Consider the following 25,416-nt stretch of genomic DNA (forward strand, 5'->3'; position numbering starts at 1 on the left):
ACCAGAGCAGAGTAAAGTGGCACCATCACCTCCTGTGATCTGGACACTGAACAGCCAAACTCCCATATGCTTTTTTATCCACGGAGTCACACTGCTGACTCATATTCAGTGTGTGGTCTACTAAGACCCCTAGATCCTTTTCATAGAATCATAGAATAATAGAGTTGGAAGGGACCTCATTGGTCATCCAGTCCAACCCCCTGCACTATGCAGGACACTCACATCCCAATAAAATCAGAGTCCAGTAGCACCTTTAAGATCAACAAAGATTTATTCAAGGCGTGAGCTTTCGGGTGCAACCACTCTTCGTCAGACTGTGATCTTCTTACATGACAGGGAATATATAGCAAAAACCATAGAATCATAGAGTTGGAAGGGGCCATGCAGGTCATCTAGTCCAACCCCCTGCTCAACGCAGGATCAGCCCTAAGCATCCTAAAGCATCCAAGAAAAGTGTGTATCCAACCTTTGCTTGAAGACTGCCAGTGAGGGGGAGCTCACCACCTCCTTAGGCAGCCTATTCCACTGCTACTCTGACTGAAAATTCTTTTCCTGATATCTAGCCTATATCATTGTACTTGTAGTTTAAACCTATTACTGCGTGTCCTTTCCTCTTCGGCCAATGGGAACAGTATCCTGCCCTCCTTCAAATGACAACCTTTCAAATAAAGAGGGCTATCATGTCCCGTCTCAACCTCCTTTTCTCCAGGCTGAACATTCCCAAGTCCCTCAACCTATCTTCATAGGGCTTGGTCCCTTGGCCCCAGATCATCTTCGTCGCTCTCCTCTGTACCCTTTCAGTTTTATCTACGTCCTTCTTGAAGTGAGGCCTCCAGAACTGCACACAGTACTCCAGGTGTGGTCTGACCAGTGTCCTATACAATGGGACTATGACATCTTGTGATTTTGATGTGATGCCCCTGTTGATACAACCCAAAATGGCATTTGCCTTTTTTACCACTGCATCACACTGCCTGCTCATGTTTAGCTTACAATCCACAAGTACCCCAAGGTCTCGTTCACACACAGTGTTACCTAGAAGCGTATCCCCCATCCAGTAGGCATGCTTTTCATTTTTCTGATGCAGATGTAGAACTTTACACTTATCTTTATTAAAGATAAGTGTAAAGTTCTGTATCTGGATCAGAAAAATGAAAAGCATGCCTACTGGATCAAGTCTGTTACATCAGTGGACTGTACAGCCAATGATAATCCTTTGTCAAAACAGCCAATCAATCCCTTAGAATTCAGTGTACTTTACAAAGAGAAACCAAAATGCTGATAGCTGATTGCTATATATTCCCTGTCATGTAAGAAGATCACAGTCTTACGAAGAATGCATGCACTCAGAAGCACACACCTTGAATAAATCTTTGTTGGTCTTAAAGGTGCTACTGGACTCTGATTTTATTGTGCTACTTCAGACCGATATGGCTGCTCATTTGAATCTACTCACATCCCAATCGCTCATCTACTGTCACCTGCGACCCCTTTGCCTTCACAGAATCAGCCTCTCCGTCAGATGGCTATCTAGCCTTTGTTTAAAAATTTCCAAAGATGGAGACCCCACCACCTCCCGAGGAAGCCTGTTCCACTGAGAAACCGCTCTGTCAGGAACTTCATCCAGATGTTTAGATCGAATTTCTTTTGAATTAATTTCATCCCATTCGTTCTGGTCTGTCCCTCTGGGGCAAGAGAGAACAATTCTGCTCCATCCCCCATATGGCACCCTTTAAAATACTTTAAGTGCTTATCTCAGTCGTCTCCTCTCTAGGCTAAAGAAACCAAGCTCCCCCAACCTTTCTTCATATGTCTTGGTCTCCAAACCCCTCACCATCTTTGTTGCCCTCCTCTGGACACGTTCCAGTTTGTCAACATCCCTCTTCAACTGGGGTGCCCAAAACTGAACACAGGACTCCAAGTGAGGCCGAGCCAGAGCAGAGTAAAGCGGTACCATCACCTCCCGTGATCTGGACATGATACTCCATTTGATACAGCCCAAAATCCCATGTGCCTTTTTAGCCACTAAGTCACAGTGCTGACTCATGTTCAGTGGCAGCTTTTTAAATACTTGAAGATGGTTATCAGATCCCCTCTCCAGGCTAAACAGACCAAGCTCTCCAACCCTTCCTCATATATCTTGGTCTCCAAACCCTTCGACATCTTTGTTGCCCTCTGGACACGCTCCATTTTGTCTACATCCTTCTTCAAATATGGTGCCAAAACTGAACACAGTAGTCCAAGTGAGGGTAAAGTAGTAAAGCGGTACCATCACCTCCAATGATCTGGACATGATACTCCGTTTGATACAGCCCAAAATCCCTTTTGCCTTTTTAGCCATTGAGTCATGCTGCTTACTCATGTTCAATGCATGGTCTACTAAGACTAGATCCTTTTCACACATGCTACTGCCAAGACAAGTCTCCCCCATCTGGTATTGGTGTGGACGGTTTTTCCTACCTAAATGCAGAACTTTACATTTGTCCCTATTGAATTTAATTGTATTTAGTTTAGACCAGTTTTCAAGTCTATCAAGATCATCTTGTATTCCGAATCTGTCTTCGGTTGTGTTTGCTACCCCTCCCAGTTACGTATCCCCTCTAACCCTTCATCTAAATTAGCGATCCCCAACCTGTGGGCTGCGGACCACATGTGGTCCTTCGACTAATTGGAGTTGGGCCCCGAAGGACGCCTTCTCCCCACCGTCATGAGTTAAACTGTCAGTTTAACTGTTATGAGTTAAAATTTCCATGAAAATAAAATGTTCCTTATGTTCATTGTTGTGGCGTGTCTGTATCTTATTTCGAAAGATGTTTAAACATTACCATAGCGATCAGAGAGCGTTAGGGCAGTGGTTGAGAGTAGAGGAGTAAACTACCCCCCCCCCACCGGGCCTCAGTAAAAGGCGTTGAGTGGTCCCCGGTGATAGAAAGGTTGGGGACCACTGATCTAAATCATATTCATGATTCCCCTGCTTAGGTACCAAGCCCTGTTGAGCTCAGGCTAAGCTGGTCTAATAGCTCATCCTGGAAAGTCAGAATCCTTCAGTTGCTCTCAAAGAGAGAACTTGCCCAGCAGCAGCTCAGTGGTTCACCTTTGGCATTGGAAAGGAGCATTTGGTCCAAAAAGAAGCCTCAAGCTGAGATTGGATGGAGGTGAGGAAGTTCTGTGGGCTGTGCTGGGGCAGAGTGTTTCTTCACGTTGATCACATGTGGGCCAACGAGCCAGGGATGCTACTTCTTCCTGGAACCGGATGCTTGCATTCTCCAGGTTTCCTATGCCAGTAGAAGTTCCAGCAGTTGTTTGTTTGTTTGTTTATTTTTGTTATTAAATTTGTATACGGCCAGCTTCCGGACTACCCAGCTAGCTGATAAAATACAATACAAAATACAATCCAATTATCCCCATCTTTAACCGCTCCTAGCAGAGCAGATAAAATAAAGCAGTAAGGACCCCGAGGGCGGGCCCTGTCCGGGATGAGGAAGGGTGCCGATAGGCCCCTTCTCCCGGACTGACAATCGGAGGGCCCAATCAGGAGGTGCTTTGGTCCCCAGCCGCCGGACTGACGAATCGGGAGGCACAAAGCGCCTCCCAATCCGCCCCCCTCCCAGTTCGCTGGCATGCGGCTGCCCACTGCCATTACCTAGCTTCCCCTGCACAGGCTAGGTCGCCACCTGCCCGCATGCCAAGAAGGGCCCAGCGGCTGCCGCTGCGGCCACAGTGCCGCCGCTGCAGCCCCCACCAACGTGATGCCGCGCCGCTGGGTGCCCCACCCGAGAGCGGGCCGCACCACCACCCGCAGCCTCCAGAAATGGCGGCGTCACCGTGGCCGCTGCCCGCCTCGCCCACACCCACCACAGCTCGCCCGCAGACCAACGGAGCCGCCAGGGGCCGGCCCCGCTCCAACCCGCCGCAAGCACCCACCTCGGACCGCTGCTTTACCTCGCGGACCGCTGTTGGACCTGCTGACACCAGCTGCCGCCGCCGCGCCCCCAGCCCCGCAGCACACTCCAGACTTGCCCCGCCAGCCCGCTCCTGCACTCCAGCCCGCCCACCTCCATTGGCAGCCGCCACCCTGCAGATGCAGGTAGGCTGCGGAGCGCAGGGCCCACGCCACCACTCGCGCTGGCTCACAGGTCGCCCTGCGCCCGGCCTTGGGTCCAGGGCATGGCCCCAGAGAGCCGCGCCACCCAACTCGCAAGCCCCGCTAGCGCCCGCTGTATTTCGGGAACAGCAGGCTTATTTACTAGTTTACATAATAAGATAGCAAGTATATCAATCCCTAACTAGGCCCATAATCCTCAACTTCTCCGTTCCCAGAGAGTGGAGCCTTCCCCTACCTACACAGACTGTGTTTACATACATACTTATATGTCTTGATAATGGAATAGTGTGTGTTGCCTCCTCCATTTCTGGGGGAAGAATTCTTCTTTTCTCTATGATCACCCGATTCACCAATGCTGGGACCAGTGGAGTGGGGTTGATGATTGCTTTTACGGAGGAGCTGTATGAATATTTTACCCTATTTTATACTGTACCTATTTTATTCTATTTTCAGCTTTATTGTAAACCCTTATTTTGTTAGCCACCATGAGACTCTGAGGAGCAAGAGGCAAAATATTTATTATTATTGTTATTAAATAATAAAAAATTAATAAAGCATGTAGGTTCTGTTGTGAGAGCAAAAGTCTAGGCCAGCATTCCACAGAGCGTGGGAAACGAATGATAGCTTAGTAATTGGCACCTGCTTTTGTTGCCTTGGCCTTGCAGGTAGGTGCATGTTCTCACCATGTTCTGGAAATTTGATCTGAATACAACGTCGCAAGTTGACAAGCTGCTGGACAAACCGGATGTGACCCTACATGAGTTGATGGATGAAGATGACCTCCTCCAGGAGTGCAAAGCGCAAAACCGCAAGCTGGTTGGCTTCCTCTGCCAGCAGTCCTCCATGGAGGAGCTGGTCAGCCTCATCACTCATGAGCCACCCCTGGACATGGACGAGAAGGTCCGCTTCAAGTAGGTACCTGGCTTCTAGGCAGAGGACTTCTCAGTTCAGCTGATGGGCAAGTAATTGGGTGGCCTGCCTGAAAGGAATGGCTGGGGGAGTTGCCCCACTGGGGGCTGAAAGAGCAGTCAGTTAGGATGTCTTTCAGCAGCTGCTTCCAATATGGGTTGCAATAAAATCCTAAAGCCAGCTGAGAATGCAAAAATAACCAGCAAAACCAACAGCCTTTCGCCCTATGCCTCCCGGAAGGCTTTACGCTCTGTGGGGGCTAACCTACTGGTTGTTCCCGGTCCCAAGGAGGCTTTACTTGGCCTCGACCAGGGCCAGGGCCTTCTCGGACCTGGTGGAATGAGCTCCCGGAAGAGCTGAGGGCCCTGTGGGAACTTTCAACATTCCGCAGGGCCTGCAAGACGGAGCTCTTCCACCAGGCTTTTGGTTGAGGCCGGGCAGCAATGAAGATCTGCCCCCCCCCTCATGAAGCTGCGGTTGCGTATGTCAGCAGCTCCCCTCCACTTCCCTTTTAGTGGGGGTAGAGATCGGGTTAGTTACTGAACCTTGCCTCCCTTCTTGGCCTGCTATAACTATGTTATTAAGGATTAGTTGTGGCTTCATGCTTTTATGATATTGTTTTAATGGGATTGTTTTATGTAACCCACCTCGAGCCTTCAGGGGGAGGCAGGATATAAATAAAATGTCATAGTCCAAGATGTCATAGTCCCATTGTATACGGCACTGGTCAGACCACACCTGGAGTACTGTGTGCAGTTCTGGAGGCCTCATTTCAAGAAGGACGTCGATAAAATTGAAACATCTTGTGATTTTGATGTGATGCCCCTGTTGATACTTCCCAAAATGGCATTCGCCTTTTTTACCGCTGCATCACACTGCCAGCTCATGTTTAGTTTACAATCCACAAGTACCCCAAGGTCTCGTTCACACACAGTGTTACCTAGAAGTGTATCCCCCATCCAGTAGGCATGCTTTTCATTTTTCTGACCCAGATGCAGAACTTTACACTTATCTTTGTTAAATTGCATCTTGTTCTCATTTGCCCATTTTTCTATTGTGTTCAGATCTCGTTGAACTCTGTCTCTATCTTCCGGAGTATTTGCCAGTCCTCCCAATTTGGTGTCATCTGCAAACTTGATGAGTAGTCCCTCCACCCCCTCATCTAGATCATTACTAATTCTATGAGGACATGGTAACTTCCCCCTAGGGTCGCCACCTCCTTCACCTCATCCACCAACTCTTGCCTGTTGGTCAGTATTAAGTCCAGTATGGCTGAACCTTTTGTGGGTTCATCTGCCATTTGATAAATGAAATTGTCAGCCAGATAGAATCATAGAATCATAGAATCATAGAGTTGGAAGGGGCCATACAGGCCATCTAGTCCAACCCCCTGCTCAACGCAGGATTAGCCCTAAGCATCCTAAAGCATCCAAGAAAAGTGTGTATCCAACCTTTGCTTGAAGACTTCCAGTGAGGGGGCACTCACCACCTCCTTAGGCAGCCTATTCCACTGCTGAACGACTCTGACTGAGAAAAACTTTTTCCTGATATCTAGCCTATATCGTTGTACTTGAAGTTTAAACCCATTACTGCGTGTCCTTTCCTCTGCAGCCAGCAGAAACAGCATCCTGCCCTCCTCCAAGTGACAACCTTTCAAATACTTAAAGAGGGCTATCATGTCCCCTCTCAACCTCCTTTTCTCCAGGCTGAACATTCCCAAGTCCCTCAACCTATCTTCATAGGGCTTGGTCCCTTGGCCCCAGATCATCTTCGTCGCTCTCCTCTGTACCCTTTCAATTTTATCGATGTCCTTCTTGAAGTGAGGCCTCCAGAACTGCACACAGTACTCCAGGTGTGGTCTGACCAGTGCCGTATACAATGGGACTATGACATCTTGTGATTTTGATGTGATGCCTCTGTTGATACAGCCCAAAATGGCATTTGCCTTTTTTACCGCTGCATCACACTGCCTGCTCATATTTAGTTTACAATCCACAAGTACCCCAAGGTCTCGTTCACACACAGTGCTACCTAGAAGCGTATCCCCCATCCAGTAGGCATGCTTTTCATTTTTCTGACCCAGATGCAGAACTTTACACTTATCTTTATTAAATTGCATCTTGTTCTCATTTGCCCATTTTTCCATTGTGTTCAGATCTCGTTGAACTCTGTCTCTATCTTCCGGAGTATTTGCCAGTCCTCCCAATTTGGTGTCATCTGCAAACTTGATGAGTAGTCCCTCCACCCCCTCATCTAGATCATTAATAAATATGTTAAAAAGTACCGGGCCGAGCACCGAACCCTGAGGTACCCCGCTACTCACCTCTCTCCAGTCTGATGAAACACCATTGACAACAACTCTTTGAGTGCGGTTCTCTAACCAATTCAATATCCACCTAACGATCTGAAAATCCAGATTGCAGTCCTTCAACTTATCCATCAGAACATCATGGGGAACCTTGTCAAAAGCTTTACTAAAATCCAAGTAAATGACATCAACCAAATTTCCCCGATCCAGCAAACCTGTTACTTGGTCAAAAAAGGAAACTAGGTTGGTCTGGCAGGACCTGTTGGAGACAAATCCATGCTGACTTCCTTGGATCACCAAATTGTCCTCCAGATGTTTGCAGATCGCTCCCTTTAATATCTGCTCCATTATCTTCCCCACAACAGAGGTCAGACTCACTGGTCTGTAGTTTCCCGGGTCATCCTTCCTCCCTTTTTTGAAGATCGGAATAACGTTTGCTCTTTTCCAGTCCTCCGGGACATCTCCAGTCCTTAAAGAGGTTCCGAAGATGATGGACAAGGGCTGTGCAAGTTCTCTGGAAAGTTCTTTGAGTACTCTCGGGTGCATTTCATCTGGACCAGGGGATTTGAACTCATCCAGTGCAGCTAAATGCCTCTCGACCACCTCTCTATCCATGTTAACCTGCCACCCAGACACTATCCTTTGGCTACAGCCATCTCTAGATGTGCCTAAACACTTAGACCTGTGGGAAAAAACAGATGTAAAATAGGCACTAAGCCTTTCTGCTTTCTCTGCATCTTTCGTTAGAGTTTGTCCATCCGCACCCAACAGCGGGCCTATTGCCTCCTTTACTTTACGTTTGCTCCTCACGTAACTGAAAAATCTTTTCTTGTTACAATGGGCTTCCCTGGCCAATCTTAGCTCACTCTCAACTTTGGCCTTTCTGATGATTGATCTACAGTGCCTAGTAACCTGTAGGTACTCTTCTTTAGAGCTCTGTCCTTCCCTCCATTTCCTGAACATTTTCCTTTTCTTTCTTAGTTCCTCTTGAAGTTCTCTGTTAATCCAAATAGGCTTCTTAGAGCTCCTGCAGTGTTTTAGTCTTTCTGGAATAGTCATTGATTGAGCATGCAATAGCTCTTGTTTGAGTAGCGCCCACCCTTCACATGCTCCCTTCCCTTCCAGCATTCTCGTCCATGGTATGACACTCATCATGTCTCTGAGTTTATTAAAGTTTGCCCTACGAAAATCCAACATCCGCGTCTGGCTACAAGTTTCCTTGGCTCCCCATCTCAAAAGGAATTCTATGAGGACATGATCACTTCCCCCTAGGGTCCCCACCTCCTTCACCTCATCCACCAACTCTTGCCTGTTGGTCAGTATTAAGTCCAGTATGGCTGAACCTCTTGTGGGTTCATCTACCATTTGATAAATGAAATTGTCAGCCAGGCAGGTCAGAAACTTGCATGACTGAGGACGCTTCGCAGAGTTTGTTTCCCAGCACACATCTGGGAAATTGAAGTCACCCATGATGACAAGGTCCTGCCGTTTGGATATTTTCTCAAGCTGCTCACAAAGTGCAGCATCCACATCCTCTCGTTGGTCAGGCGGTCGGTAGCAGACACCAACCACCACACTGTTTGTTTTCCCCTCGCTTATTTTCACCCAGATGCTTTCCACTGTAGATATGCTCTCCTTCACTAGAATTTCCTGACAGGTAAGCCCTTTCCTCACATACAGTGCCACTCCTCCACCTCTTCGATCTATTCTGTTTTTTCTGAACAGTTCATATCCATCCACCATTACATTCCAGTCATGAGAATCATTCCACCAAGTTTCTGTGATGTCTACTAGATCATACCTTTCCATCAGCATGAGAAGTTCCAGCTCTTCCTTTTTATTGCCCATGCTTCGGGCGTTAATATAAAGACATCTGAATCCTTTTACTTTTGGGTTCCCTATGAGCTGGCCTTGCCGGTTGGGCTGCCTCCGATAGTTTTCCTTCCATACACTCCCTATGTTGATCGTCTCCTTCCCCTAGTGGCTTTAGTTTAAAGCTCTCCTGATGAATCTCCCCAGGTTCCTGCCAAACACATTCTTCCCCAGTTTTGATAAGTGCAGTCCATCAGGTGCTAGTAGGCCTTCCTCAAGAAAGCCTATCCCATGGTCCCAGAAACCAAATCTCTCCTGCCGGCACCAACTACGCAGCCAGTGATTCACCTCCATTATCTTCCTCTCCCGACGCATTCCTCTTCCCTTGACAGGCAATATTGAAGAGAATACCACTTGTGCCCCCATTTGCTTGAGCTTCCTCCCCAGATCTTGATAGTCTTTTTTAATAGGAGCGATGGTATTCAGGGACAGATGGCTGCATGTGGAGGAGGAGCGGGAATCAAACCTGGCTGTCCATATTAGAGGGCTGTCCTGCTCTTGACCACTGCACTATACTGGCTCTCAATGAGACTTGGAGGCAACTGAAGCTGAGCGAGCCGAGCACTGAGGTATGGCTGAAGAGTCACGGCCAGCACGAGAGAACATGGAAACTTCCAGGGATGTAGTCCTGATTGGTTGCCCTGCTCTGCCTAGCATAAGTACCTGCAGCTGTCCCAAGCTCATGGGGGCTCCCTCCTATGCAGGTCCATTCCAGAGGATAGGCCACAGGGCTGCAAAGCTGTGTCTGTGCTCTTAGCTTATGCCTTTGACTTCTGCCATGTGCTGCTGTAAGTTGGCTAGCCCCAGAATTGGCCCAGCACTTTTGGTTATGATGAGCTGCAGCTTCCCTTTCATTGGACAGGTCAGATTGTTCCCATAGGGTTCCACTCTGTTGCGTGATTTGTGACTGTTTCAGAATTGCTATGAGAATTGTGTTTGTGTGGGTGTGTGTGGGGTGGGGGAGTACAGGCCCACTCCCTAGGGGATCAGTGGTAGGCAGGGCAGGCTGCATGCGGAGAGAGGGGCCCACCTCGGGGGACCTCTCTGGCAGAGGGCTGCATCATGGCTTGTTGTAGCCCCTTTTCTCTGCTCCGGTGTAATTCCTGCAGGTATCCCAATCTGGCCTGTGAACTGCTCACCTCTGATGTGCCACAGATCAATGACAAGCTTGGAGGGGATGAGACATTACTGAACATCCTCTATGACTTTCTGGATCAGGACCCTCCATTGAACCCTTTGCTTGCCAGTTTCTTCAGCAAGACCGTGGGCAATCTTATAGCAAGGAAAACTGAGCAGGTCAGCCACGGTCCCTTTGCTCCTTTTTTGGGGATTGTTTTAAAGCAGTTTTCATTTCCTCTGGAGAGGGACTGTCTAGCTCTTTGCTGTCATGCGTGGCAACTCATGCTGTCTCTTGTTCTTTCAGGTGAATTCATTCTTACAGAAGAAAGTCACATTTATTGACCTGGTGCTGAAGCACATAGATACCTCTGCCATGATGGACCTTCTCCTGCGACTCATCCGCTGTGTGGAGCCAGCTGAGCTGCGGCAGGAAGTGCTCAGGGTGCGGGCCGCGTTTGCCAGAGAACACTAGACCTCTTCCTTGCTGAGTCGCCACAGGAGAGGGAAAGGGCCTCTGATCAGGAAGCCAAGGTTGTCCGAGGGCAGGGCTGAACAGGCTCCCTGATTGGAATTCATTCTTTCCTACATGATCATACAGGGCCCTCTGTGTCCTCAGGTAGCTTCCAAGCTGTGAACTGGGCAAACAGGAGTGGGTGGTCTTGTGAGACGGCCACCTGGGCTCAGACTCCCTCCCAAAATGACTGGGCGCAGTTTCTGTCCTCCTAGGCCTTCATGTAGTCTTGTAGCCCACCCCTTATTGCCCCCAGCCAAATCATTACCTTGGGTTTTTGTATTCCTCAGCTGCTTCCAGGCCTGCCACTGTGTGAGTCAGGCTGTTAGGTGACATGGAATATAATTGGGAGTTTGTGCAATTTGGTTTCCTACTTTTTAATGCTGCCTCAGGTAACTTCTTTTTGGGAGTGAGAAAGAAGGCCCCTGAGAGGTATTTGTCTTAGCTGCAGTGTTTGGTTTATTGGAATTAATTGTGCACAGCTTGTTTGCCTGCAGAGACCAACTTTCCTTTCCTGGAGATTGTGTGTTCTCTCTGTTTGGTCTTTTTTGGGATGGCATGGTGGGAAGGTAGGGGTGACAAATTGTCTTTTCCATGGTGGAGGAGGAAGTGGCCGCTCGTCTCTTCCAACTAGGGTTATAGCTTTGGTGATGGAGTCTCTTGCTCTGAGTGGGGTGGGGACATGAATGGGCTACGCTGTCCACAGAGGGGGCACAGGAATTCCCTTCCCAAAGGGGCGCTGTGGATTTGGAGGTGTCAGTGGGATGGACCGCCTGGCCTGTTTCCCTTTTTTCTCCCATTAGTGGCTGGATAAATCAAAGGTCATCCAGAGACTTGTGGAGCTGATCTCTCCGAGCCAGGATGAGGATGTGAGTATGGCCCCACTAGCGATCATCTAATTCCGATACAGATGGAGATAATTGTCTGTGGATTGCGACTGTCTGTAGAGAGATTTTCCTGCCAACTTGTGTCACATACCCCCTCCCTGCTTTCAGGAAAATTCTAAAACTGAATAAAGGATGTGTCCCAAAAACCAAATCCAGATAACTGTTGATTGTGTAAATATAGAAAGCTAAATGCAAGCAGGTGTTCAAGGAGGAGGATGGTGGGAAAGGCAAGCTCATGGCTATGACTTGCAGGTGCCACGGTGGAAGAGCAGAGTGACATGGTCTCCTGGACCTCGTCTGATGCCTTCCCCAGCTGTCCTGTGCTGGTAGCCAGCAGTATCCCAGCGGGCAGACCCAGTTGGTCATTGCTGAATAGATTTAGGGGATTGGTTTTTACATGCAGAGATGATTCAGGAACTGACTCTTCATTTTGGATAGATGCAGTTGTGTCTCCATCAAATGCCAAGCTGAACAGATTCTTGCCTGCTGCCAGCCCTTGTCTGTCAGGTCTGCTCTGTGCCTATCCCCCCCCCCCTTTTTGGATGCTTCCCAGGATGAGAAGGGAGAGGCTTGTTTATGTCACTCCATACTGGTTGAAAAGGTTTGGGTTTCTGAGATTAATGGGAGGATCTGTACAGCCCCTGTACTGCCCCCTCCTCTTGCTCAACCTGCAAAGTGTAGGGGGCTAACAAAGCAGCGTGGTATCCACATTGTAGTTGACAGGCAGACATGGATGCAGGGACTGATAGAAGTGGCAGCCCAGGTAACATTTATTTTGCGTTGCTGGGTTCCACAAGTCCCCATGGAGAATGTCTGTTATAGCAGTGGTCCCCAACCTGCTGGCCGCGGCCCGGTGCCGGGTCGTGAAGGCCATGGCGCCAGGCCGCAGTTCCCTCTCCCAACCACCCCCCGCAGTAAAAAACTTCCCAGGCCGCAAGCTTGCGGCCCGGGAAGCTTTTACTGCGGGAGGGGGGGAGAGGGAATCAGGGCCACGCCCGCGCATCATGCATGCAGCTGTGTGTGCGGCCGCGCATGCGCGATGCGTGAGCGGGGCAGTTGCCCTGCCGGTCCCCAGCCTAAAAAAGGTTGGGGACCACTGTGTTATAGCAAATAAATAAATAAACAAACAAACAAATAAATAAAAATGGTTTATCAGCCAAGCTGCTGATTCCATCAAACTGCTTCTCTGGCCTCTGATGACCACCTGTGTCAAGGCATTCTCATATAAAATGTTTCCTTACAGATGTATTTCTTGGCAAATGGCCAGTATTTCATGGTGTTCCACCTTGGGGAGTACACATAGGCATAAGCCCAACTGCCTTTTGAACCTCCCGTGAATCTCTCCTGCAGGTGCTTATCAAGGCCCTTTTCCTCATCTCAAGGATGGTCCTGGAGCTTGGAGCACTATTTTTCAGGGAGTCAGAATTCCTGTTTGTGACGTTCCCCTTAGGTTAAAATACAATTCCACCTTCAGGTACACATAGTTCGACTGAACCTCTTCTACAGCTGGTATTCTTTCCCCTCCCTCCTTAGTTAGTAGCCTTTTAATATCCCATCTGTACCTCTTCCATCAAGTGGAGTTGTACCGTTAGACTTGATGTCAAGTATTCTTAGTAAGAAGATTTTCTTGGGCCCACTTTGTTTTTAGTGGTAGGAAGTGCCGTCAAGCTGACTTTCATAGAATCACAGAATCCTAGAGTGGGAAGGGGCCATACAGGCCATCTAGTCCAACCATGTGGTCCAGCCTTGATAGCCCCTTCCCACTCTAGGATTCTGTGATTCTAGGTGAGCAGTGGAACGGGCTACCTAAGGAAGTGGGAAGCTCCTCCTCACTGACAGTCTTCAAGCAGTGTCTGGACAATACTTATCCTGGAGGCTTGAGGCTGACCCTGCCTTGAGCAGGGGGTGGGACTAGGTGGCCTGCATGGCCCCTTCCCACTCTAGGATTCTAGGTAGTTCAGCAGTGGGATGGGCTGCCTAAGGAGGTGGGGGCTCCCCCTCACTGGCCGTCTTCAAGCAGCGGCTGGACAGATCCTTCTCCTGGATGCTGCAGGCTGATCCTGCACTGAGCAGGGGGTGGGACTAGATGGCCTGTGTGGCCCCTTCCCACTCTAGGGTTCTAGGAGTCTAGTTCAGCAGTGGAAGGGGCTGCCTAAGGAGGTGGGGAGCTCCCCCTCACTGGCCGTCTTCAAGCAGCGGCTGGTAGATGGCCCCTTCTCTAGGATTTTATAACATAAAAGCACACATCTGTGAAGTTTTGTCATTTATTACATGTTAACTTTACACCATAAGATGAAGTCTTTTATTGAACTGTTCCTTTCTCTATTGACTCCAAAATTCATTTTAAAACATTACTGAAATGATTAGTAATTGGGGAGAAGTTACATTAGGGTTAGAAATTTACCTTTTTTGTCTGTGGTGATATCCTGTTTATAATACAACACTTTTGTCATCATAGTGTAAATAAAATAATGAGAAACTGCAAAGAGCTTATAACAACTACAAAACATGGTCATTAACAAACCAAGTCCTGGAGGCTGAGCGATGACTCTGGCTCTCTGTTCCAGGCTGGCTCCTGGATCCAAACAAAATGGTTGGGGGGATGGTGAGGACCAGAAGAATGCTGCAAAATGGAGAACCCCCCCCCCCCAATCCTGGGGCCAGAGATTGCAGTCCCAGCACTGCTCCTCCGTGTCCAAAGGACATATCCCCTTGAGGAGTCCTGTGTTTTGCAGGCCATTTTTGTACTGACTTTGTCCCCTTGTTGCAGAGGCAGTCTAATGCTTCCCAAACCTTGTGCGACATCATCAGATTAAGCAGAGACCAGAGCAATCAACTCCAGGAGGCAGCTGAGCTTGACCCTCTTCTTGCAGTGTTGGAGTCGTAAGTTCATGTGTAAAGCTATTGATTGCTGCTACTGATCCTTCAGGAGGCACAGGGGCCCTGTGCATTGTGTGTTAATCTAATCCCATTTTAAAGCTTTCTGTTCCTGTGACCATCAATGCATCCTTGGGCAGCAAATTCCACATTTTAAGTCATCTCTGTGTAAAGAAAGATTCACATGGGTGGCCGTGTTGGTCTGAAGCAGCAGAACGAAATTTTAGTCCAGCAGGGGCACCTTTAAGACCATCACAATTTTATTCAAGGGATAAGCTTTTGTGTGCAGGCAGACTTCTTCAGAAAAGGAAGCTTCTGCCTTGAATAAAACTGTTCCCATGGGAAAAATTAGGGATTTTTATGATTTTTGCATTGCATTACATCTTGAACTGTGGTAGCTTAGTTTTTAAGGTGTATTTTATTAGGGGTTCTTAAGTTGTATTGTATATTGTATATTGTGTTGGGACCACCTTGAGCTTTTGGGGAGGGGCGGGATATAAATCAAATAAATAAATAATAAATTTGTTAGAATCATAGAGTTGGAATCATAGTTAGAATCATAGAGTCCGACCCCCTGCTCAACGCAGGATCAGCCCAAAGCATCCTAAAGCATCCAAGAAAAGTGTATATCCGGCCTTTGCTTGAAGACTGCCAGTGAGGGGGAGCTCACCACCTCCTTAGGCAGCCTATTGCACTGCTGAACTACTCTGACTGTGAAAAATGTTTTCCTGATATCTAGCCTATATCGTTGTACTTGAAGTTTAAACCCATTACTGCGTGTCCTCTCCTCTGCAGCCAACAGAAACAGCATCCTGCCCTCCTCCAAGTGACAACCTTTCAAATACTTAAAGAGGGCTATCATGTCCCCTTTCAACCTCCTTTTCTCCAGGCTGAACATTCCCAAGTCCCTTAACCTATCTTCATAGGGCTTGGTCCCTTGGTTAGTCTTAAAGGTGCCAGATTGGACTCAAGCTTAGTTCTGTCCTTCTGTCCTGATATTACTGCTCAGCCAGAACAGCTTTCTCAGTGCTGTGACTAGCCCAAGGTCACCCAGCTGGCTGCATGTGGAGGAGGAATGTGGAATCAAACCCAGCTTGCCAGATTAGAAGTCCTCACTCCTAACCACCACACCAAGCTGGCTCAAAAAAGTCTTCACCAGCAGAAGCACTTCTGTTGTGTTGCAATTAAGGTAGCCCCCCTCCATTCCAAAAATTCCTCCAGGCACCTGTTCATGATTTCTGTTAACCATAAGTGCTGCTAATAATGTTTTTAAAAACCTCTAACTTCAAAAACCGTCAGGGTGATGCCAAGCAGAACAGAAATGTCTTCACCCCTGTCGGAAGACAACGATAGAGGGCAACACTGAAGTGCCCTAGTGAGGGAATTCCATGGTTTTGGCGCTACAAGCAAGAAGGCCCTTTCTGGGTTTGCTGCTCATAGATCCTCAGATGGAAGGATGCCCAGTGCGGGGCTCCCAAAGGTGGTCATATAGCTTCACGTGGGAGTAGGCAGCATTTAAGGTGTTCTAGTCCCAGGCCTTGTGCAGCTTTAAATTTCAATATCAGCTCCCTAAATTGGGCCTGGAAGCAAATTGGGAGCTAGTGCAGAAGAAACAAGATTGGTCTGCCAGCATCCTTCCTAGAGCAGTGCATATCACATGTTGTGTGCAGGCCCTCCTCTGTAATCTCAGCTGGATGCTACCAGGCCAAGTGGAAAGGCTGCAGTTGGCTCATCAGCCAAAAGTAGGAAAAAGTGCTTCTGGGCTTAGTGATGGAAGCCAGTGGCAGGCCCACCACAGGGGTTGCAAGGCCAAGAGGTGCTTGTCTGCTGTGTATGCCATTCTAGCATTTGCTCCTTGGGTCTGGTCCTGCATGAGAAGTTGGCAGTGCTGTGGGGCTGCATCAGTGCGCTCTGACTTGTGTCTAATGTTCTCAGGCAGGAGTGTGTGGAGCAGCTTTTGAAGAACATGTTTGACGGGGAATTGACGGAAAACTGCCTTGTAAATGGCACTCAGGTTTTACTGACGCTGCTCGAGCCAAGACGTGCTGGGTAAGGAGGTCTTTGTGGTGGCCATCTTTCTTCAGATTGTGTGTGTGTGTGTGTGTGTGAACTATCACAGCAGATTTCTCAGCCATCATCTCAGGGCCACCTCAACCATGCCTCCTGGGCCCTTCTGCAAGGAGGCTGGTCTGCCTTTGGATGAATGGGCAGCCTTCAGAGGGCCAGCCACTCCCCCAGGACACGCTCTGCTCTGCTGACACCACAGGAGGGAGTTCAGGCTTCCTCAGCTCTCTGGCTTCAACAGACATCATGAAGAGAAGACTCAGTTGCAACCGGATAGGATGCCTCACCATGGCCTTTCTCCTCTCCTCTGCCAAGGTCCATGTAGGGAGCTACAGTGGGCTCTCACTTACCCCAGGGCCTCAGGGTAGCCAGGCCCAATGAGCGAACTTTGTAGCAGCAGCAGGAGCCTGTCCCCTGCCACAGTCCTGTCTGGAGGAGTGAGCTTGTAGCTGCCCTTTCTCCTGCCCTGAAATCTTGGGGGAACTCAAGGGAGGCAGTTGGAGCCTCACCTCAGCCCCTCTTGCGCTTTCCCCTGATGGCTCCCTGCCTTGGAGAGCAGCTGTAGGCCCTGTGTCAGATCCACTGCCTCTTGAGATCCAAGAACGGGTCATGGGCCTGTCTTTGGAGAGGTCTTTGCCTTCTCCTGGCATCCTTTCAGGCTGGCTGGGCCCTTGGTCACTTCTGCACTAGGCAGCTCACTTACTGACCCAGAGCAGAGGTGGTTTTAGGTGCCAGCAAAAAGGACTGGTTGGTTTTGTCTTCAAGCAGCCTAGTGGTGGGTTTTTCCCCCTGTCCTATGCTCTTTGTACAGCTTACAGCTGATTTTAATTCTCCTTCTTCAGTTAGTATCCTGATCATAGTTTTAAACTTCAGAAGCAAAGTAAGTTTTTAAAAAGAGTGCAGGATATAAATATTTTACTGTGCTTAGTTGTTATAACAGAGCTAACTAAAGCCCCTGCTCTTAACTGTATTCCCCAGAGGCCTGTTGATAGTTGCCTCCTGCAGTAGTCTCCAGGGCAGGCATTCTGCACCCTGCTGTGAAGCGCAGTGGGTGAACTGGGTCAAAAATACTTTGAACAAATAACAGTAGTTATGCTTTTGCAGCTGAACCCAACTCATAGGGTTGTTGTGATGACAAAATGAGGTGATGAGAAGTACGGCCACTGTCCTGAGCCAGCCCCTTGGAAGGCTTGGGGCTGGGCATAGAATAATGCAATAAGAGAGCTGGAAGGGACCTCCTAGGCCATCTAGTCCAACCCCACACACTATGCAGGACACTCACCTCCCTCTCGCTCATCCACTGTGACCTGCCACCTTCTTGAACCTTCACAGAATCAGCCTCTCCATCAGATGGCTCTCCAGCCTCTGCTTAAAATCTCCAAAGAAGGAGAACCCACCACCTCCCGAGGAAGCCTGTTCCGCTGAGAAATTGCTCTGTCAGGAACTTCTTCCTGATTTTTAGACAGAATTTAGAATCAGAATCACAGAGTTGGAAGGGACCTCCTGGGTCATCTAGTCCACCCCCTGCACTATGCAGGTCACTCACATCCCTATCGCTCATCCACTGTCACCTGCCACCCCTTTGCCTTAACAGAATCAGCCTCTCTGTCAGATGGCTCTCCAGCCTCTGTCTAAAAATCCCCCAAGATGGAGAACCCACCACCTCCCGAGGAAGCCTGTTCCCCTGAGAAACTGCTCTAATGAGCACCAATGAGCTCTTGCTGGCTCCTGTGCTGGGGCCATCCAAATCATGAGTTTTGCAAGGCAGTAGCCTTCCTGTGTGGGGCTGATCTGGGCTTGGTGCCAGGGAGGTCTTGGCCGTTCTTAGTTCTGCAGCTGACCAGAGTTTCCCTCTCTGCATGCAGGGTGGAGGGGCTCATGGATTCTGCCTTGCAGGGGGCAGAGTGCTCTTTCGTGGTTAACAGCAGCATCCTGCGTGGAATTGGGCCTCGGCTGAAGGACTTCCACCGCCTTCTGCTCACTCCCCCCAAGGTAGGGAGGAGGGGCTTTTGGCCGCTTGTTTCCAGCCTTCCGGTTCTCTTCCTGGGGCTGGGGGAGGCGGCTGTCTGGCTAGGTTTGGGCTTGGACTGGGCAGGAAGTCCAGAGTGGCTTTGGAAGCCAGGGGGGCCCGAGAACCTGCATCTGTGGCACAAAAGGTGCCCAACGGAGGAGTGTCACTGAAGGGCTGGGCAGTTGACACAAGTCTCTCCGTTGTGTGGCATAGTGCAAAACACCACCTCCCCTGTACTGTACCCTGATGGCAGGGCAGGTTGGATTTCTGTGCAGAGAAGTGGCTGCCGGTGCTCCTTGGCCATTTCCCTGGAGTGATTATTCCAGCAGGCCTCCTTGGTGGCCAGGGATGGCTGGTGAGACTGGGCAGGAGTGAGGCGGCGGGAGTGAGCTCTTTCCTAGAGCACCACCTTGCTTTGGCCTTGGAGCCCTGAGAAGATGCTTGTTTCTTGTTTGTGACAGAGGAGCTCCATCCTGACAACCATCGGGGTCCTGGAAGAGCCACTGGGCAATGCCCGTCTTCATGGGGCTCGCCTGATTGCTGCCCTCCTTCACACAGACACCGCTGCCATCAACCAGGAGCTGTGTCGCCTGAACACCATGGACCTGCTGCTGGTGAGCAGGAAAAGCCCTGTTGATACCTGTTTGCCTTTGGCATCTGCTCCTGGATGGCAAATGGGACATCTCTCTGTTGACAGAACGGAAAAGGTCATTAAGCTTAGAAGCTTTTTCATGCAGAAAGGGCTGCTTGATCTCCAGGACAACCATTTTGACCCTTGTGTGACCTAGGATGCTATAGAGCTGGACCCTCACTGGTCTGATCCAGCAGGGCTCTTAAGAGTGCCTTGGCCTTTGTGCACTGATGTTGGCTCTTCAGAGCAACCAGTTGGTTCCTGTGTGTGACCCTCCCTGGTCTGATCCAGCAGGGCTCTTACCAGGGGAAGGCCTCAGCCTCTGTGCCCTGTCGTGGGCCCTTTAGAGGGACTGGTTGCCCTCTGTGAGGCAGAATGCTGAACTAGGTGAAGCCTCAGTAGTCTGATCCAGCAGAGTTCTTCTGATGTCCTTAGGAAGGTCTCGGCCATCGTGTTCTCTTGTTGGCCCTCCAGAAGAACTGGCTGACCACTGTGTGAGATGGGATGCTGGCCGAGATGGACCCTTACTGGTCGGATCTGCACTGGTGGTTCTTATGTTCCTAAAGGTCTCTGTCCCGAGTGAACTTAATTCTCTTCCTTCAATTCCAGGACTTGTTTTTTAAATATACTTGGAATAACTTCTTGCATTTCCAAGTGGAATTGTGCATAGCGGTTATTTTGGCTCCCTCTACAAATGAAAGCAACGCGGCCACAAAACAGACTGAGAATAATGAGGGACTGGATGGGGGCGCAACAGCAGAGAACTTCGAAGCCTCAGACAGCCATCCTGAAAACATCATGGTGACACACGTAAGGCTCTTTGTGTTGTTTTAGGACCACTAGGTGGATTTTACGGGGATGACCATCTGCCCTGTTGGAGGCCCATTAAAAACAGTTTGTTTCAAGGCAAGGCAAACACCCCCCCCCCCATCCTAGTTCCTGAACAGTGCCACACGGACTCATGGGATATGGTGCACAAGTGTATTTAAAAATTTAGCTTTGTATGAGTGGTGGCATCCTTTCTTTCCCAAACTAAAGTATGGATGTGCATGTGTCTGTCCGTCCCCCAGTATGGGAATGTGTGGCCAGGTGGCCTGGCCTGCCTTTCCAACTGAAAGACTGCTTGCTATGCGTGAAGCCATACCAGGGGGTCAGGAGGCCCCTTCAGTCCAGTGGAAGCAGCTTCTTTGAGAAATGCCACCAGAGGCAAGTTGTCTTTCTGGCCCTGCTGGCTCCCAGAAGGGAACCCTGTCCGTTTGTTGTGTGCCTTCAGGTCAAGCCTGGAACCATGCTGAGGTTGAACATCATTTTTAGAGGATGGGAGGGAGCTGCATGACAGCTGATGGGCAAAGGGTAAAAATAGTGTGGGCTTGAGTGGTCGATGGGCCTGACAGTCTCATAATACTGGGTAGTTCCTGTCAAGAAAGGGACACATTCTGTACACTCCGTACACATTCCCAGTCAGGGGAGGGCAGCATCTCTGCGATGGGCTCTGCCTCCTGCTTGCTGGTCAGTTGAAGCAGTGTAGATTTTCTTGTGGGGCTTCCATATCCTGTTGAAGACAGACCCTCGCTTAGAGTATTATGTGTCATCGGTAGACTGAGGACACCTGTGGGTCATTATCGAAGCCTCCAGGTGCCTCTGTCATGTTTCTTAACTGGTGCTTTGAGGCTGCAGTCAGGCGGCTAAGGCACCACAAGAGAAGCTAGTGGGGAGGAGGGATTGGATCCTCTTCTCCTGGATGGAACAGAGTTGGCTTCAGCACAGCAGGATAAGAGCTTTTCTTGTTTTTTCCATGGATCTAGCCTTGCTTGTTGGAAAAGCAGGGTGCCCCAGGAGCACCTTCTGGCAGCTGAGTCTGATTGACCTACTCTCCCCTTTCTTAGGTGCAACTGATCTTGCTGCACTGATTCGTCCTTTTGTAATCTCACGTTTGGGTTAAGGTTACATGCTCTCCATGAAGTTGACCTTGAGGCCGATCTGCATAGTGTAGCTGGTAAAGAAGGTGAAATACCCTTTACTGTCAGGGGCTAGCTGATGAGAATATATTTTGCTCATTTTGAAACAGGTAACTGGTGCTGGTGGTGACATTTAAGCCCTTTGTGCTGCTCTCTTCCCATTTGAGCTCAATGCGGGCAGTTCCACTGCCTAGGGTGGCCGACCTGGAACCTACTAGAGCACCCTGGACCATCGCCATTGTAGCTCCAGGTGGTTGAAGAGGGGAGAAGGAACGTTTTGTTGGACATCCTTGAGAGGTGCTGCAAGGGAATTTATTCTGGAGGTTGTGATTTCCTGTAGGTATCCTTGAGCTAAGAGGAAACGCACAAAGGCACTACTTTGGCTTCTTCTCCACATGGGTCAGTCTTTTGTGCAGAAGACTTCTGTCCTCTCCAGTGGCTCCTTCTTCCCTCAAAGGTCATCATCCTTTGTCAACTTCACGAGCCATCATCCATATCGTGAAAGGTTTGCAAGCCAGGTGGTGGATCCAGGACACACTTGTCTACAAATGCGTGTGTGTCGGGGGGGGGGGGTCCAAAACCATCCTAGGTGGGCTCTTCTTGGGTGAGGAGGAGCCCATTGCCTCTATCAGGTGACCCCGAGCAAAGGGAATGACTTGGAGCCCAAACCAGGCACCAGTTGTCCACCTGTCTTGCTCTCTCCTACCCTCATCGTCACAGACAACAGGACTGACAAGGCCTGTGTAAATTGGCAGGAATTCTTCATCTGGAGGAGGCTGCTCTGAGGCAGGGGACGGGGGGTTGCCCAGCAGGGTCCAGACATGCTTCAGGCAGGTGGAAGGAGTTTTATGCTGCTGTCATCACTTCCTTATTGCTCTTTCATGCTCCCGCAGCAGCTTTTAATTTCTCTTTGCTGCTGGGGATGGGGAAATGATGACACCAGCACCCTTTCCCCTCCTTCACATCCCCCCCTCCCACAGCCCTGGCTTTGGACAGGAAAGGGGGAAGCAACTAGGCTCCTTTCTCCCTGCCTCAAAGCTGCCATTTCCTGCTTCCAGTGAAAACATGGAGGTGGGAAGGGTGGGAATAAATTGAAGGACTGCAATCTGGATTTTCAGATAGTTAGGTGGATAGGGAATTGGTTAGAGAACCGCACTCAAAGAGTTGTTGTCTTGGGGTACTTGTGGATTGTAAACTAAACATGGGCAGGCAGTGTGATGCAGCGGTAAAAAAGGCGAATGCCATTTTGGGCTGTATCAACAGGGGCATCACATCAAAATCACAAGATGTCATAGTCCCATTGTATACGGCACTGGTCAGACCACACCTGGAGAACTGTGTGCAGTTCTGGAGGCCTGACTTCAAGAAGGACGTAGATAAAATTGAAAGGGTACATAGGAGAGCGACGAAGATGATCTGGGGCCAAGGGACCAAGCCCTATGAAGATAGGTTGAGGGGCTTGGGAATGTTCAGCCTGGAGAAAAGGAGATTGAGAGGGGACATGATAGCCCTCTTTAAGTATTTGAAAGGTTGTCACTTGGAGGAGGGCAGGATGCTGTTTCTGTTGGCTGCAGAGGAAAGGACGTGCAGTAATGGGTTGAAACTACAAGTACAACAATATAGGCTAGATATCAGGAAAAAAATTTTTCACAGTGAGAGTAATTCAGCAGTGGAATAGACTGCCTAAGGAGGTGGTGAGCTCCCCCTCACTGGCAGTCTTCAAGCAAAGGTTGGATACACACTTTTCTTGGATGCTTTAGGATGCTTTGGACTGATCCTGCGTTGAGCAGGGGGTTGGACTAGATGGCCTCTATGATTCTATGATCTTCCGGCCCAGTTGAGCAAGAGGGCACATAAAAATATTGAATAAAATTGTATTTATTTATTTATCAATTTGTATACCGCCACTTGGAAAATCTTGCGGCGTTTTACAGCTGGGCTAGAGGGTGCATATAAATGTTAAAAAGTGTGGGAAGATGATCACCCCTGCAGCACCCCTCAAGGGAGCCCGCAGGGGTCTGACAGCTCATCTTCCACAGCCAGCCTCTGTGCCCGGTTCTGGAGGAAGTAGACCAGCCATTCCTTCGCAGTCCCCCTAATCCCGGCCCCAGCAAGACGGTGTACCGATAGCTCATGCTCGACCACATCAAATGCGGCCCGCAGATCTAAAAGTATGAGAATGGCCGAACTGCCTTGGTCCGGTTGGCACTGGATATCATCCATCAAGGCGACTGGCGCAGTCTCCACCTTGTAGCCAGGGCGGAAGCCAGACTGGCATGGGTCAAGGGCCAAAGTTTCTTCCAAGAATGCTCGGAGATGGTCTGCCGCAGCCACCACCAGCTTACCCAGAAACGCAAGATGCGGAGTGACAGAACTTTGCCCGCAAAATAGCTCGATAAAGCCACAACGCTCATCCAATTCCCTTCTTGTTTTATGCCCTTCCTCGAGGGCAGTAAGAGACCTAGTGACTCTAAATAATTGCACTTGCAGACATGATTTCCGCGGAGTAGAAGTCTTGTTTTGCCGCTTTCACCGCATTCTCATACGCCTTCATAAGTGTGCGATGAGAGAGAACTGCCCCCTGAGGGACTTCGCAAGCCAGTTGTTGATGGCTTGATGAGCTCTCTCTTAGTGCTACTCTCTGTCCACTATCCCTAAGAAAGGAGGTCAGCCACTGAAGGGCAGCCTCTCTGATCTTGGCATTGCTGAGGCGGTGAGCTAGAAGCTCAGGGTCGACCATTTCGAACGCTGCTAAAAGGTCTAGTAATATGCGCAGTGCCGACTCAACCCGGTCCATGACCTCTAAGCACCTAACCACAGTGATCCATCTGACGGTCACCTCCAGGCTAGATTACCATAACGTGGTCTACACGGGTGTTCTCATCCCTGATGCGAAAGTCACAGCTGGTCTGCTCAGGTCCTTATAAGGACCCCATTGAGAGTGCCTATTCTGTCAGTCTTCCAGCAGCTGGAAGGACACCTTCTGGGAAATGGAGTTGTCAGCAAGACAAGTAAAACATTTATTGGACTTTTATATCTGAGTTAGATTAGATATCTGGGTGTGGAGTTCCAGGACAGGTGAAAATCTGGAGAAGACCGGAGAAGGGAAAAACATGTTCCCGGGGGCCAGTCTTTGTGCTCCTTTTTGTAGGGTTCAGAGAGACATCAGCCAAGCATTCAAACAGCCCCCTCTAAGCCATTTGCCACTCCCAGCAAAGAAGGTCCCATGAGACAGCCATTCTGTCTTCTCAGAAACAAAGTCTCTCTCTGCCACTCTCTCCCCTCACCTTTGAGTCACCTTTGCCCTGTCCGTACACGGGAGGCAGTGGCTCATGACAGAGAGGGCCACAGTGGTTTGGCTGAGGGGACTGCAGCTGTTCTACTCATTGAGCCATGAAAGTGCTTGGAAACATTCCGTTACTGTACTACTTAGGGCGGGGGAGCCATCTAGTCAATGGAAAGACTATGAAACATGGACTTGCAGCTCATTAAAGACTAACAACAGTTATGTCAGGATCCAGGAGATGCTGCTAGGCCTCCCTCCTTCATTGGATGGCAGGCCAATCAGGGATGGGATAGCCAGGAGAGCCTCCCCAATTGGTGGGTAAGCAATGAGTCCAAGCTCCTCCCAGCACCCACTTGCCATTTTATTAAGAGGAGCAAATTATAATCTTCTCATCATGCTGTGTTTTTCTGTAAAGACAAGTTGGAATTACTGGTGGTCACATCCCTAACTTAGGAAATGCCTTCCAAATATTATTTTGTAATATGGTTAATTTTAGACTGAGGTTCTACAGTGCTTGTCCCACTAGCATATGGAGATTGTCCTTATAGATTATAAAAGAAATCTACAGCTCACTGGTGGAGTTGTAACGTCAGATCTGTAATTGCTGATTTCCCCATTCCTCCTCTGCATGCCAGCAGAGGGTAACATTGAACTCATTATGGCACTGAGAAAGCTGTTCTGATCCAGCAGTAATCTCAGGGCTCTCTCAGCCTTACCTGCCCCGCAGGGTTGTTGTTGGGAGAGGAAAGGGAGGGCAATTGGAAGTCACTTTTAGACTCCTTCGGGCAGAGAAAAGCGGCATATAAGAACCAACTCTTCAGTAAGGGCTCTCTCAGCCTCCCCTCCCTCACAGGGTATCTGTTGTGTGGAGAGGGAAG

General features: G+C 49.3%; 1 protein-coding gene across 9 annotated transcripts in view; it reads left to right on the top strand.

The window, feature by feature from the left end:
- Window positions 1-25,416, top strand: part of PPP6R2 (protein phosphatase 6 regulatory subunit 2) — a 108,183-nt gene that overhangs the window by 15,735 nt on the left and 67,032 nt on the right. For 4 of the 9 annotated variants that reach the window (XM_077340619.1, XM_077340618.1, XM_077340620.1 and 1 more), the window contains 9 exons: window positions 4,771-5,016; window positions 10,304-10,490; window positions 10,618-10,755; window positions 11,628-11,693; window positions 14,482-14,594; window positions 16,524-16,637; window positions 18,518-18,644; window positions 19,125-19,277; window positions 19,904-20,104. In XM_077340619.1, the coding sequence (XP_077196734.1) occupies window positions 4,790-5,016; window positions 10,304-10,490; window positions 10,618-10,755; window positions 11,628-11,693; window positions 14,482-14,594; window positions 16,524-16,637; window positions 18,518-18,644; window positions 19,125-19,277; window positions 19,904-20,104 (1,326 nt within the window). In that variant the 5' untranslated portion in view covers window positions 4,771-4,789. Of the gene's footprint in view, window positions 1-3,018; window positions 3,156-4,770; window positions 5,017-9,604; window positions 9,764-10,303; window positions 10,491-10,617; window positions 10,930-11,627; window positions 11,694-14,481; window positions 14,595-16,523; window positions 16,638-18,517; window positions 18,645-19,124; window positions 19,278-19,903; window positions 20,105-25,416 lie in introns of those variants that run through there. The other 5 variants (XM_077340625.1, XM_077340624.1, XM_077340621.1 and 2 more) reach the window with 4 other exon arrangements.

This window comes from Paroedura picta, chromosome 5, assembly GCF_049243985.1.
Source record: "Paroedura picta isolate Pp20150507F chromosome 5, Ppicta_v3.0, whole genome shotgun sequence".
Classification (NCBI taxonomy): domain Eukaryota; kingdom Metazoa; phylum Chordata; class Lepidosauria; order Squamata; family Gekkonidae; genus Paroedura; species Paroedura picta.